This window comes from Apteryx mantelli, chromosome Z (assembly GCF_036417845.1).
Source record: "Apteryx mantelli isolate bAptMan1 chromosome Z, bAptMan1.hap1, whole genome shotgun sequence".
In the NCBI taxonomy this organism is placed as follows: Eukaryota; Metazoa; Chordata; class Aves; order Apterygiformes; family Apterygidae; genus Apteryx; species Apteryx mantelli.
Genome location: NC_090020.1, coordinates 63,857,726 through 63,875,349, shown reverse-complemented (window position 1 = coordinate 63,875,349; position 17,624 = coordinate 63,857,726). Strand labels below are relative to the sequence as shown.

At 36.4% G+C, this 17,624-nt stretch overlaps 1 protein-coding gene across 1 annotated transcript in view; it reads right to left on the bottom strand.

Moving 5' to 3' along the window:
• Positions 1-1,851: 1,851 nt before the first annotated feature.
• ADAMTS6 (ADAM metallopeptidase with thrombospondin type 1 motif 6) overlaps positions 1,852-17,624 on the bottom strand; it is a 163,385-nt gene continuing 147,612 nt past the window's right edge. The window contains exons 23-25 of the mRNA XM_067316437.1: positions 14,078-14,254; positions 12,649-12,805; positions 1,852-5,675 (exon numbers count right to left, since the gene is read on the bottom strand). Of these exons, the coding sequence (XP_067172538.1) occupies positions 5,566-5,675; positions 12,649-12,805; positions 14,078-14,254 (444 nt within the window). The 3' untranslated portion in view covers positions 1,852-5,565. The remainder of the gene's footprint in view (positions 5,676-12,648; positions 12,806-14,077; positions 14,255-17,624) is intronic.

Sequence of the window (17,624 nt, the reverse complement as noted above, 5' to 3'; positions counted from 1 at the left end):
CTAAAGTCAGATTATTTATCTAGTGATCTTGCTACGTCTTCTCTAGAAAGGTCTTTCAGCTTACAGAAATGGCATCTTCCTACCTTTAATGTAGAAATATATATTTATATCCTTTCAAGGTTAGACTTCAGTCATTTTCTGACTAACAGCTATACGACCTCTGATGAGCATAAAAGACATGTCCCATAGCCTATCCAGCTCAGTGAAAATGTCAGTGCTGGGCAGGAACAGAAGAAAATAAATGACGTGTGGGGCTTAGGTGATATGCCAATTTATGGGATGCAGTATTCTTAAATGCACACCATTCTGCATTTTGAGAAGCTCAGTTTCCTAATCTGGACACAGCCTCTCCATTTAGCTGGGCCAAATGTACTTGGGAAGCTATCAAGTCACTAGTGCTGTAGTGAACCTTAGTTATGTGGCTGACCGAGTCCTTATAAATCTGTTTGGGATTCCATCCTGATTACTGCATGCAAACCCTCCTCCACCATTCTGTCTACGACAAAGATTGGAGGGACCACACAGAAGCAATGATCCATTCGTTCCACCTAATTGTTGTTTGTGGTGAAGGGAAGGCGGCCAGATAGGGCATCGCTTCGCACAGAATGACAGCTTCAGCTTAGTAATGGCCTTCTCTTAAGACTCTCAGATTGATGACTGACTTACTCCAGATGAGACTCCCAGGACTCATCCAAAGTCTATTGCAGAAAAAGTCTACAGAAGTGTCTTGGATCTTAGTTCCTAGTAATAAAAAAAAAAAATAATAAAAAAGTCAGCAAAATAATCAAGGCCTGTTCAGCACTCTACAGAGGATATTTAAAAGTCATTCATGAAGATCAGATAGCTTTAGAGTGAACAGGGAGTTTATTGATGAAGAAACAATTCTAGGGTATAGCAAGGGAACTCTGAGAATGGATAAGCAGCATCTCACAGAAAGTGAACACAGACTCTAATATCTGCTAGTTTCACTCTAAAAGGTAAAAATGGAGTCTAATGAAAAATAGCATCTTAAAGGAATGAACTGAAAAAATATAACTCAGAATTATAATACCAGAGTTAGCTCGAGAGAGAAGTTCAAGTGTAGGAAGAGTGCATTTTAGAAGACTGAAGGGAGTTTTGTGTGCCAGGAATTCTATAATCAGCATGGGTGATGTTAGGTATAAGGTAGCAAAAGTATGAAAAAAAGATGGAAACATAAGAGCATCTGTTTCAGTGTATGCAGTTTGTCAATGTAATCTAAAACACAATTACTCCAGGGGGAAAGAATAATACTCAGAACTGAACAATAGTAGGAAACCTATCAGGTAATAATTTGTAGTGTGAATGTATGGGGGAAAAGTCAACAGTTTGGAGTCAGAGAAAACTGTGATTAGACTATGTAATTTACTAAGTCTATTCCATCTTTAGTTTCTGCTCCATAGGTCAATAAAACTTCTTTATAGCATATAAGTGGGATTATCAGTACCTTTGAAACATGGAGTTATTTTTTGAGTTCTCGTTAGTAAAAAGAAGAAACAAGAAAAAAAGAATAACCAAAATTATTAAATGGCTTATCAAAATATTTAAGGTTCTCTGTTCTTTCTTTGACATCTTACAGATAGTAGCAGAGTGATTATTTTCATTAAAACAAAAGATAGGTTTTAACTGTTATTCCAGAGAAAGCAGAGAATCAGGAAATATCTCACAGAACTTCATCAGAAATTTCAATACAGGGTATCTTCACCGTATCAGGTAAGAAAGGAAGCATCTCTCAGCAACAATGACCTAAGCACCAAGTCTTCTAAAATGACTTTACTCTTTATACTTAATAACATTATGGCTTTAGATAAACTTCAGATAAAACCTTAAAAGCTCAATGCAAGAAGGACATTTTATTATTATTGTTATTATTGTCTGGCTGGCAGTGAAATCATTCCAAGAAGCACAGGATATTTTGCTGCCAGTGACTTCATTCTTGATCTACTTTGGCATCTATTGCTTAGGCTAAAATGTTATCTAATAATGTACTCGATCATGTTCTTGACTTTTCCCTCTCCTTGTTCTTTTCCTTATATATAACAAAAATTGCTGCTAATGAGGACAGAATTCTGGGATAACATACAGATTTAACTTGAAAGAAAACATCTTATATATATTTTGATGCATCTGATAAAGCAAACCTAAGTATACAGAATTCTAGCAACTGTAAGTCAGGGAGACAACAGTACCATGGGAATCATTCTTAAAAGCTGCAGTTTTATTTCACTAAATTATCTATGTTAAAACAAATCTGTGCCTGGTGTGGAATTTCACTGCATCAAGTGTTACAATATTTTTGTTTTCATTACAAGCAGGAGAATGCATGTAGAACAAGTGTTAAGAAACATGACAATAAATTAGAATATAATTTACAAAAGCAAAAAAAAAATAATAATAAAGTAACAGTGTACCACATTAATACTGAGTATAAAATAATAAGCAACTAATCACAATAATACAAAGGTAATTTCAGTCTGTATTATTAAGGATATCTATGTGACATTCACTCCATTATAAAGTTCCTAACAAAATGGACTATTTTGGGGTGTATATACCTTGAGGGGTTAATCTGTAGATTTTTCTTTCAGTTTTGATCTTCTTTAGCTGGTAGTATTGCTCAGTGGAAGTACTGGCACCAGACTGATCCGTGTATTTAGTATTCTATTCTTTGAAATAGCCTGTCGGTTTTATAGCCTATACAAATAGTCCTATTGTCACTATTTAGGAATATAACACTATTTAGCTTAGATTATATAGATGGCTACAGTGTAGCAGCAGCAATGAACTGTGCTGTGGAAACCAAATATCTTTCTTTGAATCAGGTTTCATTTTTCGGTCCTAGTCTGAAGTGTTGCTTAGTTTGTAAATCCAAATACATTCTGTGTTTTGTTCCCTTTAACAATACAATTCAATGTTGCTCCAGGGAGTTCTTTAAATTCCAACCTCAGTGCTGTTACGCTGCAGAGTAAACATCAGACTCCCTAGTGTTCTAGCACCAGTAAAGAGAGCAAGATGTGTCTTTGGAAACACTCCTTACAATTTTCATATCCTAAATGAGGTAAAAAAAAAAGGTTTCTTTTGAATACATAAAAAACCCCTTTTCCTTGTTAGCTGAAAAGACACATTAGCTGATAAACACAATTATGCCCTGGAGAAAAACAGACCCTGATACAAAGAGGCCTCTTGCTTAGAGAATGCCATAGCAACCCCTTTCCCTTTTATCGTATTTTTGACCTAACCAGGGCATGCTAGCACCAAGGTGTTTTGTCAAAAGGATATCAAAAGGCGATTCGCTTAACAGAGAAAGACTAATACTGCCATTAATCCATATACGCAACTCCCAAAGACTGTTTTTTTTAATTCTACTGGTGTCAGTTTTAACAGGAGTTGTTTACATGGTGATGAGAGCAGCAGATAAGCATATATGAATATATGCAAGCCAACCAAAAATGAATTCCACTGGTCACAGGTGTAAGGAAGTGAAAATACTGGCAAGAGGTAGCAGATGACTGGAATTTGATGATCACGAACATGTGGGCTACACAAAACCCCACATACAGATTGTCAATATGTTGGGGGGGGGGTTCATAGTATGAGTCCTGTTAAAAATATCCATTTTTCCATGTTAATTCACATTAGTAAATAGTGTGCAACACATTTGGCTTGTTATTGGTTAAATACATTGATACACTTCAATCTCACATGGTTTTTTGAAAATGTTTTTTCACTGAAAAGAGTATTTTTTTTTTAAGAAAGTGCTATTTGAGTTAGAATTTTTAACACAAGTTACTGTTCACATAATTACAATTGCACTACAACAAAGGAGGCATAGTTGGACACAAAAGCACATTCATCAAGTACCTGCTGCAAACTGCAAGTGTTCAAGTACAATATATTAATATAAACAAGTACCCACTTTCCTTATCTCCTTGTTGAGTCTGTTATTGAGAAGTGAAGGGGAAGAGGAGCATGACATTTTACTTTTTTATGCTAGATTCTTGAATGTGACCTAAGTAGTTTGGTTTCACATTTAAATGCAAAGTATTTGGTGAATATTAAAAATATGGTAGTATGAAATAAGTGGAGTATGGCAGCAGAGCAGTTACGGCATCTAACTACAAATCCAGAGGCATGAGTTTGCTCCAGCCTCACACTGAAAGCTGCCCCTAGCTTTAAATAAGATCCAGCTTTATACATAGACCTGGTCATTTAGGTCAAGGTGGCCAGACTTCATTCCAGCCACACCTATTCCAGTGTGCCTTACTCCTGCCAGTCCAACAGGCCTCTTGGGTCAGGCACACTTTTGACCTTTTATTTGAACAGAACCTAGATATCTTCGCAAGTCCAAAATTCTTTGGTTGTAATCCTTATCCACTCTGTTGCGGTCTCCTGAACTGCACATTCACATATTCGTTCTTACAAACAAATGCCCTTCTACAGTATCTATACTACAGTATCAAAGAAGGGAACACATGGAATCCATTTTAACTTTTAGCAAATTTTGCAAAGGGTTGTTGTTATTACATAGTAGGCTTATCTTTTGCACTGGAAGTCCTTGGTGTTGGAGAGTCAAAAACAGAACTAGATGCCCACAAAGCTGTTTCTTCTTTGTGGCTAGTGATGTAAACAAAAATGAGTTGGAGTCAAAGTGTTAAGTTTTAGGCAACCTGTACAGTAGTAGTGAAAGACTTGACAATACGGTCTTCACCACTATTGGAGTCTGCCTCCTCTGTGATATTGAAATACTTTCCCTTTTAGTGGAAATCTCAGCTTCACTTGTACAAAGGTAAGATGGCTATAAACCTGCAACACAGATTTCATTTCACTTCATAGCACACTTGTATTTCATGCACCACCGCAATAACTGTTGCACCTCTTAAAACTAAGTCCCTCATGGTTGTTCTGTTTAGTTTAGCTTTATATATGGCTCACAGCAGTGTTCAGGAAATATGGATTACTCCAAAGGGAATTAGGTGGAATGAAGGAAAAATACAATTTTTTTTATTTCTGCTCCTTAAATAACATTTCCCAGCTCATTTTATAATTTAAATTGTGGTGCTGTGTTGTGAGATAAAATAGTTAACATTTTAAAGCTATGACTTAGCATTTTTTTGATTCTTCTTTACTTCCATAGTAGACCAAGTCATAACAGCTACATTTTAAACAGTTTTAAATACAAATGGATTCAGTGTCATTGCTAAGTCCATAATAAAAATTATTTTAATGGTCCAAGGAGGTAAACAGACTATTGAATTTAGTCAAAAGAACACAAATGTTCCACAGTAAGCTATTCTATATGTGTTGTGTGGATCTTTCCAATTTGGCATGCCCTCCTCATACTGTGTCCAGCACTTTGGATGAATAAATCCCACTTCACAGAAGTTAAAATAATATTGAAATCCTGTCAGCTGGGGCTGACCAGTGGTTATGTTTTCCACAGGGTAATGCGTTTGCAAGGACGTCAATCTCATTCCGCTGTGTGGCTCTCTTCGATGGACACTTTTTCACAATGATAATAACAAGGCACATTCTCATGCTTTCTGTGGGTCAGTGTCCTTGGCAGGTCTTGCAGCACATCTGTCTGAAGTATGCTCGACTGCAGAACTTGAACTTCAGCACCAGTGGGCAATATGCCACTTTGTTCACATCTTTGCACTCTAATAATTGAGGGCATTAAAGAGAAAAAAATCAGAAATACAAATTAAAGTACAAAGAAAAATTGAGAGTTAGCATGCTTCTGCTCTATCCGTATACCTTGCCCTCTTTGTAACTACTCTTTCTAGTCCAGCTTAGTACATACAATATATTTTAAAAAGCAATAAAAATGTTTGCAGGGCTTCTCTCCCAGACATTTAGAAGTGTGCCCACTTTGTCTTGAAAGAATTACCATTTATTGGGATAAATGATCACTTTGGACAGCTAGGAAATATGAGTCATTTTTCTTATAATACTTTTATAGCTTCTTTCTCAGGAGTTATTTTATTCATCTGTGAGAGGTTATCCAAAATCTAACACGATTCACACTATTTGGTACTATGCCTGTGCATTTGTAAGAATCCTTGAAATAGAATATGCATTGCAGCTAACAGGGATAGAAAAAACAAAGAGTGTTATGAATAAACAGTATGAGTTCAGTGACTTGACTGCATGGCCAATTTTATTTTAGGCTTGGTTCCACATATCAACACTTTCTTTAATGCAGGAAGAAAACCATTTCTATTCCTGTAATAGTCATGTAAGGGCTTTTTTTTCATGCTTGTGTTTTCCCTACATATTGAGCTTACTGCATATAGGCAGGTAAGTCTCCCAGGAAGGGAGAATAAGAGCTCTGCCACATGGAGTAAGGATTCTTTCTTTTCCATCCCACACAGGTTGTATCTAAAGTGACTTGTGGGTGCACATTACAACAACACTGCTGGAGTATGCTGTGATTCTCCTCTGGCTCAGTTTCGTTTCTGAAGAAACAAGGTGGGAATAAGGAATGGAATAGTCCAGTTCTTATTCTGATGTAGTTGGAGTTCACAGCTGAATCTGAGAGCTCAGTAGTATGAGAGCTCAGGTTTTACAGCTCAGATGTAGCTACTGTGGCTTTGCTTTGCACTGGAGTGGCTATTCTGATAGACGCTTAACAGGGGATTTACGTTTTCAGTAGAAGCATTTGGACATTTTCTTCCAGGCTGATATTAAAATAGGACTTTGGCAAGGAGCTTTGCTTCATGTATAGGAAGACGGAAGAGATGTATATGGAGAAAAAGCAAAAGCCACAAGTTTGAATTGCAAAAATGATGAGGTGGGAAGAACGAAATCAGATTAATTTTCCAGAAATTAATTTTTCTCAAAAGAATGCTTTAAATTTTTACTCTTATAAGACTGCACTTGACACTGGTCTCCTCTGACAAACTCTCTCAAATTACAACAGCTATAAAGAAAATATGAATAAAAAGGAGGAACTAGCAGTACTTTGAACATTATCATATTTGCATTGATCTAATATCTAGAAGTGAAGACGACTGGAGGCCAGGATCCTGTTGCTCCAAGACATGACAGAACAACAGTCCTTGACTCCAAGATGTCTGTAAGCCAAAAACAAAAGAGACAGCAGACAGACACACCAAAGAGGTATGAAAAGCAAAAAGTAATAGTGAAACAACCACAGTCTGCAAGTACAATCATTCAACTGCTTCTAACTGTCTTCTTTCTACCTACAATCTCCTAGTACGCTATTTTTCCTCCAGAACAGGTAGTTATGGATAGTGAGCTCATGGTGTAAGCACACTGTAGTAGCAAGTTATGTGCAGATGAGAATGCTTAGTATCTGAACCTAGGAAAGCATTAGTGAGACCCTGAACTTCAGGGTCTGTACTGACTGACATTTCTGATAAGGGCAAAGCGCATGCTTTTAGCTGGACAAGTAGAGGCATGAAGTGGTTTAAGCTTTCATTTCATTAACATGAATACAATGCTTTCATAGTAGTCTTTTACTCCATCTACCCAACATTTTTATTCACTAACTTCCTATTTTTTTATTCTTAATTTGGAATCAGAGGTGGAAGTCAGGAAAAAGACAGACTTATTGGGGGCAGTGGATTGAAACACAGACACTGAAGGCACAGATACATTTCTATATCAGCAATTGCATAAGGTCCCTATTTTAATTCAAAAAATATCCCCAAAGAGGTCAAATGTCTTCCAGAAATATTTAATGTCCTTGTGTTTGTGAGGCCTAGGAACATGGGAGAGACAGGAGTGAATTATAAATAATGTGAGGAATAAAAAGATTCACTTGATCTTGACGAGCAGTAAAAGCTCACTCAATCCTCAAAATAAACCTCATATACATTGTATTTAGTTAAATACAGGCAAAGCTACCAATTGTATTTTTACTAAAAGCAGGATTTGAAATTATCCCCATTTTACTTTTATTTACATTGTTCTTCCTATTGACTAACACTGAACCCTGTTCAGCCAATGTCATTAGGATAGCAGTGAGACACAATACTCTGGAAGTTGCCCACAACTTCTGTTTTAAAAATCAGGTTTGAAATAGATATGGTGACTGATGAAATAGCCTATTCTTCATATGACTGCGGCTGAATGGAAGAGGTTTAGCAGAACCATTCTTCCTCCTAGTAACTACTGTTAATAAGTTTCAATAAACTACATGTATTAATCTCTCCTTTCCTGAATTTTGTGGCCAGATCAAAGTATACCATGATATTAAGTATCACATTACAGTAATAAAATCACAGAATGTCACTGTGCCCTCAGCTAAAGAGACTGCAACAACATACCACACAAAATATGAGGAAAACTGAAATGACATAAAAATAGATAAAACAGTGTTTCAGGTGAACTTTCAGATGACCTTAAGCAGTCTAGATTCAGCAGCCATATACACTTAAAGAATAAAATCACTCTGAGTAATATATCAAGTCCTATGGTACATGCTGTCTGCAGTTCACTTCCAACAGCAACGTTACCCTCATCTGTGGCAGTCTGTCAAAACCTCATCTACAACACTCAATCTCTAATGAAGACAGAATGAACAGAAGTTTTCTGTTTCACAGAAAACAAAGAGCTAAAGCAGATGTTAAATGTGACAATATTTATCATAACTTTCTTTTACTACTTCTGTATCCCCAGAATTTTGACTTTGCTGTTTCATGTAAACAACCTACACTTTCCCCAAGAAAGCACTTCTGAACTATACCAATGTGATCATTATATTGTGGGAGTAGCTCAAGGTTCCTCAAGAATATATATATTCTTATCGTGGGTCAGCAAAATTAAATTCTCCAGAAATTGCTGAATGGTTCCCATAAGCATTAGACTGGGAGCACTGGAGTTTGGTGAGTGAAGGGAACTAGGAGGCTTGCTGGGGTTTGGGGTTGGAAGGGAATCCCTTCAGCTAGTCAGACCTTGGTGCAAGCCCACAACCTGCTGCTGAAGGTCCTTTTGCCCCACGGTGGAGTCTCGCGCACAAGGCAGCGCTCCTAGGTGGCTCGTGGACAAAGGCTCTGTGTGCAAGCACATATATTCTGCTGGATATCCCTTGGAGAGACCTGACTCCTTCCCTGACACCTAGACACTTCAGGCAGGCAGTTCCCCCGCACCTGAGGACAGAAGCGTGCACACACAGCCACAGTACACCCCTCTCACAAATACACCCACAAAGAAATAAAGCAATGTTCTCTCTACACCTTGAAGCACTGAACCTTCCAGTATGCCACAGCCCAAATGCACGAGAGAGGTGCAGAAGCATCCCATGACACAGAGAGGCGGGCACAGAAACACAAAACACGGACACATAGAGTGACAGACCACAGATCTTGGTTCAGTAGTATGTACCCTATCCTGTGGCCAGCAGGTCCTTACTAAGACTTGCCTAGTAGCATGAGCGAAATTCAGCACTGTGCTGCAGAAGAAAGGGATGGTGCTTCCTGTGTTGGTAAGTCGCATGGACAAAAAGAGGCAGGGGGAGAGAGAGATGAGGACGGAAAAGAATGGGCTCAGACATGATCATGCCGCTCAGCAGAGAGTAAGGAAGGATGCGCTGAGCGCAAAGCCCACTTGCAACTGAATAAGGAAAATTTCAATAACAAGGGGTTTTGGCCCATGTAGCCCAAAACAGAGAAGGGGAATCCTAAAAGCTCCTGCAGAGACTGGACTCATTTTCACCCTCACCTTCGCTGTCCCATCCACTAGCTTTAGCTGCTGTCAGCTGGTTTCTACATACATCCCTAGTCCAGGCTGCCAAACACAAGTATCTGAAGCAGCAGTGGTATCAACTGCACTTGCAGGTGTGTAACAGAAACATACTCAAAACTTAAACATTTCTTAACTAGAGACAAATTATCATTTAAATGGAAAAAAAAAAAAACCTTTATAAAACTGGAATTGTCCAAGCAACTGCGTGTGCTTTCAGATAAAATAAAAGTGTTTGATCTTTCCAAAAAGAACAGATTTTTACATAATAAAGACCTGAGATCAGTTGTGCTCCTTAGGATTCATTAGTTCTTGAAATCTAAAAAGCTTTCCATCACCTCTGGTATGCTGCAAAAAGTGTGCCTCCCTGTTTAAAGGGTAACATTTTACTAACACAAGAGATTTGGTCGGGAAGACTCCAAGGACTAAGTATTCTGACCTGTTAATTTAAGAGATGACAGCTCCTACTGTGTCTAAAAGGATTTTGTTTAAGGCCAAAAGTGTAAGCAGAAAATGTACAGTACATACACATTAATTTGCATACACTCACAGTTTGTACTTCTTATATTCAGCATTTAATAGGAGCTATAAAATTATACATTTAATAAATATTTGCAAAAATATCTAAAAAAACCCACCTCAAAGACAAAATTTTTGTCTAATTTTGGAATAGAGCACTTTCAATATTTCATGGACTGTGGCCAGGGTCTTCTCAAAGGATGTGTGTATTTTAAATTGTTAAATTAACTTGGAGAACACATTTATTTGTAAGCCATGCTTAACAGCTTACAAATAATCATTTGTTTCCAGTAAATATCTTCAAAGTTGGACAAAAGCAAAAATGTGGTGCTAAGTGGCAATGTGACTGCTGGGAACTGTATTTATTAGAAGAGATTGTACCATCTCTTTTTCCTCTTATTTTTTCCTAGGACTTACTAGCTCAAGCAATGTACTGTGCTAATGAGGTTGATGGCTGTCAGTTAGAAGCTGGCTCATGCCTGGCCAACTCAGAGTGCAGGCCAAAGAGCTGAAGTCCATCTGGAATATTGTGCAAGTAAACGGTTTTCAACATTTTCAATTTGTGGATCCCAAAAATTTTCCAGTGAAGGTGCAGGCCCCTGGAAAACACTAATGCCAACAGGCTCGCTTTTCACAGTTAGTCTGCACAGATCCACTTTAAAGTAGTCCATGGCCACCCAGTGTCCATAGATCACACACAGAAAACCCCTGATGGTATTCACATCTGTAGATCATCATATTTCCCTGATAATATTAAAGAATTACTAGTGTAATGACTATAAAAAATGACATGACCTTTTCATCTTGAAATTAAAAGGAGACTGAGACTAAACTGTGCCCACTTAGAGCACTTTATTACCTTTCTTTGGAAAAAGACAACATCTGTGTTTGGAAATAAAATAACAGTTAGCCTTTGAGCTTTAACGGGCAGAAAATTTCCTACACTGATAATCATCACCTAAAGATTACTTAAGACCACTAACATAAAAATGAGAATTAAAATAACTAAGGAAAATTCTATTATAAGGATGCTTTCCAAATGACAACATGGGATGATATGCGTCTTTTTAAAATTAAAACTTCTAAGCAATGAGTTTATGGAGAATCATTAGTATATTTTTCAGAAGATTTTAGCGTGCTCCATTTTATTACAGACACCTCCATCTGACAGACTTTCATAACAACTTTGAATCTACGCTGTGAACCTGAATGGATAGCTATGAAATGAACACCGAATCAGGGAAAATTGTAGCATAAATTTGCCTTTTTTGCATATAAATAGAGAGTATTTGTTCCATATAAATACGTTATTAAACTCCAAAGTGACTGGAGAACCCATGTAAAAGATACTCCACTTTATATTGCAGAGAGAAAAGTTATATTAAAGGAGTATTAGTGACATTGCAAAGTCAAGCAGTCAAATCTTAGGGAATACCAGTTTTAAGAGAACTTTAATTGCTCTGCAGTCTTAAGACACATGTACCAAAAAAATCAATTACGGTAATCTTCAGTTGCGTTTGGCCTGCAATATTTTTGTTCAATACACAAAATGGAACGTACTCATCTGATGAGCAACTATTCTAAATTTTGGGTACACTTTATGATCAGTAAGGAGATGCATGTTTGTTTGTTTGTTTTAACTGCCTAGCACTCGAACTCTACTCTGAATACACAACTCTTCATTTCCCAGTGGGCTTACCTCGGGAATTCACGACTCCAGAAGTGGAGCCTTTCATAAACATCAATAAGTTTATTTTGACAAATACTTAATATATTCTCAAAATAAAATATTTTACAATGCAGTTAGTTAACAGTCTGAATTAAATTAGGCTGTATAATGTAAAAAATACTGTAATTATTTCCAAACAGACATTATAAATACAGGAAATTCAAAGTTAATCAGAAAAGCTGAAAAATAAAGTGTAAGAACAGAACTGTAGCACTGTTTTAACATTAAATCTGCAATATAATTTTATTCTTTAAAGAACATGTGATAAACTATTTTTGCCTCTGCTGTGTTATGTTACCACTGCTGGAGCATGTACAAATTCAGTGCATAAGTAGTATATCATGCTCTCCCTTTTTTCATGACAGTGCGTATTATACCAACAAAGAAACTGGAAAATTAATGATACAAAATGGTAGCATTTTGTCTATGATTTAGACAATATAGGTTTCTTCCCCCCACCTCTTTTTTAAGGAAGAACCTATGTCTTTAAAGAAGGCTGAATTATTCACTTCAACTTTGAACTACAATGACTGATCAGAAAGTAATTGTAAAAAAAAATTCCACAGTCTGGGAGATGATAGAATATAGGCTTTTGTTAATAAATTGATGTTTTGTTAATAAAGTGATGCAATAACACTGTTTTTTCAGAATAAATTATATTAAGATGGCAAACTTACCTTCCGTGTTGGAAATGGGAGTACTGTCACATTTGCTTTCACACTGTTGCATTGATGGAGGTCTAAGTGTTTCTGGACACTCACTGGATGCTTGTCCGGTATATGACAGGCACTGCACATTTCGCATCTGTTGCCCAAGACCACACTGTGCAGAACACTAAAGATGAGACAGATAAAGTAAAACAACTTGGATCCAATTCTTAAATACAAAGCAAGATAACAGGAGAACAATCACGAACAGTACACATGCACAAATACAAAAAACCAAAGGCATCCAAGGATACTTGGTTAATGCAAAAATATTTTTCATAAAATAGTTTAGAATTTTTCATTTTTGACAGTATACACAAGCACTTGTCTTTCAAAGAAAATAAAACAAAATGCAATATTAGCTCCCTGAATGAGCTCAGATTTGAAATAAGAGACTATAATTTACACTATTTCATGTATCATCTTTGAATTTAAGATTTCAAGAGGGAAATCTTTTGGTTTTGAACAAAGAAAAAAATCCAAAGACAAGGAGAATTTAAATCTGCTATAAATTTTTTTAAGGAAAAAGGAAAGTAGTTTTTAAACAAAAATACTTTGCAGTTTCAAAAAAAAATTTATTTCTGTAACTAAATAATGATTTAAAGACTTGCATCAATTTAAGATAAATACGCATCCAGACAACTAGCATAAAAGAAAAGATGGATTGCAAGTCAATCACATGGTAATACCACAGATGATTGTCCCTTGATTAGTTAAGCTAAGGTATTTCCATTAGTGGTAAATTACTCATCAAACTTAGAAACTGAAATATCAAGTGATTATTTAATAACAAGCCACTAATCATACTTCAGATGCTAAATCATAATGACAGAGAGAAACTCAGTATAACTTGTATAGAAACACCACATACAACACCATTCAGCCTATGCTGTAACAGTTTAGATCCTCCTCTGGTAATTAAGCATATTTTACGTAAAATTTTATAGTTCTCTGAATGTTCTTAGAGCTGCTGCACACCTTTTTGTACATTTACTAAGATGGTAATTGGCTTTATATTTCCATCATGCTCCTCAGCTGAGTTCAATGTGTTTTAAAAATATTTAACCTTTGAACATTGCTGCCTCTCAACATCCCCTTCCACAAAACTGTAATAAGGATTGATTAATGTAAAAATAATGCATATGAAAACTCATCCTGTAGAAAGAGGTTTGCTGTCAGCAAGTCCTGTCTTATAGTTCAGCAGACAACCACCATTCTGCCTCACATTTCAATCTGAGACAAACAAGGGAAAAGCAAGAAAAGCCATAGAAATGTCTCTTCTTGGTTTCCATTAGACCTTTATCCTTAGAAGGTGCTGATGTGTAGGAGACTAACAGCAATATATATTGCTATTTATAGCAATATTATAATAATATAATATTTATATGGACTATCTTACCTGTCCCCAGTCTCCGGTAACCCAGCGAGGAGGAGGACATCGGCCTAAACTACAGCGGATGCGGACTGGAGGTTTGCTTTCTTCTTGGCATTGAGCGGCTGGAAAAGTTTTTAAAAGATCGCTGCTTTTGCACAGAACAATTCGATGCTTAAATCCTGGACCACACTTTGGCGTACACTGAAAAAATATGGATACAGATAATTAAAATCTCAGTAAAAAGTCAGTAAAAGTCCCCAAAATGTTACTATGGAAAAATATGAGATTATATTTATGTTCTTATAACTAAATTATAATCACCATTTTCCCAAGATGGTAATATTTTTCAAATGCTTAGAAACACAAATAAGCTGGCTGAGGACTGCCTTAAGTTAAATAAGTCTTAACTTGATAAAAGTAGATTTCCTTTGCTATTTATATTTATAGTATTATATTAGTATTTTTTTTTTATATAAAAGCTTTTCAGTTAGGTTTAAGAAGAGCACTTTGCTGTAAAATAGACATGTATCATTACCATGAAACAAATCTGAGTGTGCATTTCAGTGATTAAAGCAGAACTCTGTTACATAAGGCTAGTACCAACTTTCTCTACATCCCTGACCGATTACTCAGCTGTAAGCAACACATTTTTCCCCAACGAACATATGGAAAGATGAATGCTTTACTGGGCTGTATAGAAACTGGATTATTGGTTCAGACAGAAATACTCTACCCTCCCCTACCATGAATGCTTTTTCCTCCTTTCAAGTTTTAATTCTGTTTTCTCACAGCTGTTGTTTTTCCTCCTGCTATCACTGCTCTGCTGGCTCTACTAGCAAGCAGATAATAAAACAGTAATTTGAACAGAGGCAGGTCTAAGGACCTCTCTGCTTTTGCTCCTCTTTCTTCATGTTGTTTTCCCCCCTTCTCCTTCTATTTTGCTACAAATTAACTTTCACTTACATTAGCACAACAGCATAATGGGGAGAAGAAAAGTGCTAACAAAATAAAAACACAAGACCTTCCCCAAACCAGTTTCTCTTTAACAGCTGACCTGGAGATTTTGCAAACATAGTATTAGAACTCCTCATAGGCATGTTCACCTTTATCCTGCAAGCATATCTGCATTATTTGGATCAGAATCAACTTCTGATAGCATAAATCCTACACACAGATTATTCTAAAACTGTCAAGAGTGGAACTGCCCTTCATACGCAAGCAGCTGCAGAGACAGTATCATCTGGGAAGTGGAACTGAAGCAAAATGCAAGAGGTGGAACGCCAAAGACTTTCCACATCCAAACAGGTCACCATATAATAGAGAAAAAATAAAAACAGATAAAATTTATTTTTGGAAAATGACTTCAGTAATTCAAACTTTAGGGTTGTACGCCTAATTCTGAAGCATCTCTGTCTAACTTAAAGACACTCTGAAGCACTTCCACAGTAGTATGTAAAGTATTGATATTCCTTATACATACGTAAATGTGTATGTATATACACAGGCTCCATCTTACGTCTGCTTAGATTTAGAATCTTAAAGTGGGTTGCAAAGAGGAGTGTCCTCCATTTGGGGTTTTATAATCCAGAACTCCAAAGTGGGTGTATAATCACTTTCCTCAAAAAAAATCAAACCTTCCTTTTCTTTTTATAGAGGTACTGCCTCCTTATCTACAGTAGTTCAGTGTTTACAATTCTCACGCAGAATAGCCAGGTTCAATCTTCCTCATGCATTTGGGGCATTAACCCCAAATCTCTTATCTCCTCCACAAAGTACGGTAAGTACCTGCCTACTACAAAACGGGGAAAGGAGGGACAAAGGAGGAAAGAAAGTTCTCTGTCTCTGTGGCAGAAAATACACCATTATGCAGGAAAAATTTAATATTAATGCTAAACAGAAACCAAAAAAGAATGACGATGAGTATATCAGGTCTTCAGCAACATGATCATGACTCCTCAGTTCTGGTCCAAATTCCAAGGAATGTTGCATGTATTTTCTTCCACAAATATGTCATATAAAATGGATAAGACTTTTGAGCAGGAAATAGAAGCAGGTGCCTCTGCCTAGCTTGTACTCAATTTCCTGTTCCCATTTAATCTTTTAAGCATTCTGTGAAAAGCAAACAGACAACACACAGAAGGTTGAACGGACCGTCCTGCTATCAGACTGGTCTACAGATTGGTGATCAGATCACTTTGCAAAATCAGAGGAGGCAGAGGCTTGCATCACTTTAGAGTTACACAGAAGTGTATTCTGAACCCTGAAATGTTACCTTAAGACGCAAAAAAGAAAGCTATAAGCAGCTGACTCTTAAAATAAATGAGTAGCTACTGCTGTATCTCACATGGAGCTCAGTTTGCTAGGCACGCTCCAAGAATGCCTTCTAAATTATTGAGGCCCTCAGAGAGCGTATGCAGACAATCGTCTAGCGTGTGAATCGCTTGCTTTGGCAAGAGGTTGGCACTCAGCTTTTCTTCTGTGTCAAGACAGGCAAGAAGCAAAACAGCTGATAACCAGTGAAATAAATGTCAAAAAGCAATGTGCCTATGGAGTGTCATAACCTCTAGAATTTGGTAGCAAATCAGAAATTTGGGTTTAGGTGCATACATTTTCTAATCCTATTTAAGACACTTCTGTTCTTTTATCTATAAGTCACCATTTGTGAAATATGTTCTTCTAGCTATTGGCAGCAGAAGAAAAAATCTCCTTTAAAAAACACATTTTTAGAAAAATTCAAGAATTTCAAAATCAAAATTTCAGTCAAAATTCCACTAAATCAGTTGGACTACACCTGTTCCCAGCAACTAAAATGAAGTAAGGAAATAGGCTGCCCACAGTAATACTGAATCCCCATAAATAAAAAGCATCAGTAGAATTTAGCAAAAAGTGCACGTTTCAAAAGTAAATGAAAGATAAATTGCCCATAAACATAAAAAAAGAAAATAGTGTCTCCCATTACTAGATGCTTCTAGAATTTTTGACTCACTCATTGGAAAACGTGACTAAGGGTAGTATGAATGCAAAGTAAAAGCTTGTCTCAAAATTCTGATAAGTCTTTTCCCAATAAATCCTTACACTATTTTTTGCTGTTTTATTTTATTACCTGGAAAAAATATAAAATAAGTAATTTATGAGTGGGGAGTCATTCAGTCAAAGCTCATCTATTGCAAAACATGAAAATATTTTTAGCAATATTTAGGTTACCTGAGACCAATCAAATTCTGCTGGGCAAGTCACTTAATGTTAATTATGATTTGATATAAATACTATTGCAATCTCCTAAGTATACTAATTCATCTCTATGTTTACAAAGTGTATTTGTTTCTCTGACCTAAAAGATACCTGAATTATACCTTATTATTGAAGACTAAAAAATATATAATTATCTTGATGTTCAGCAAGTACGTAAACATAGGCAAAAGTGCTAAAATTGATTAACTTGTATCATGTATTGCTTTCTTTCAGTATAAAAACAAAGTTTCAGAATTTACATTCCAGAGAATAGTAGCAAGATTTGACATTGGCTTCAATGGAAGCTGTACTCAACTCTTCTACTTTTTGAGTTCATTCT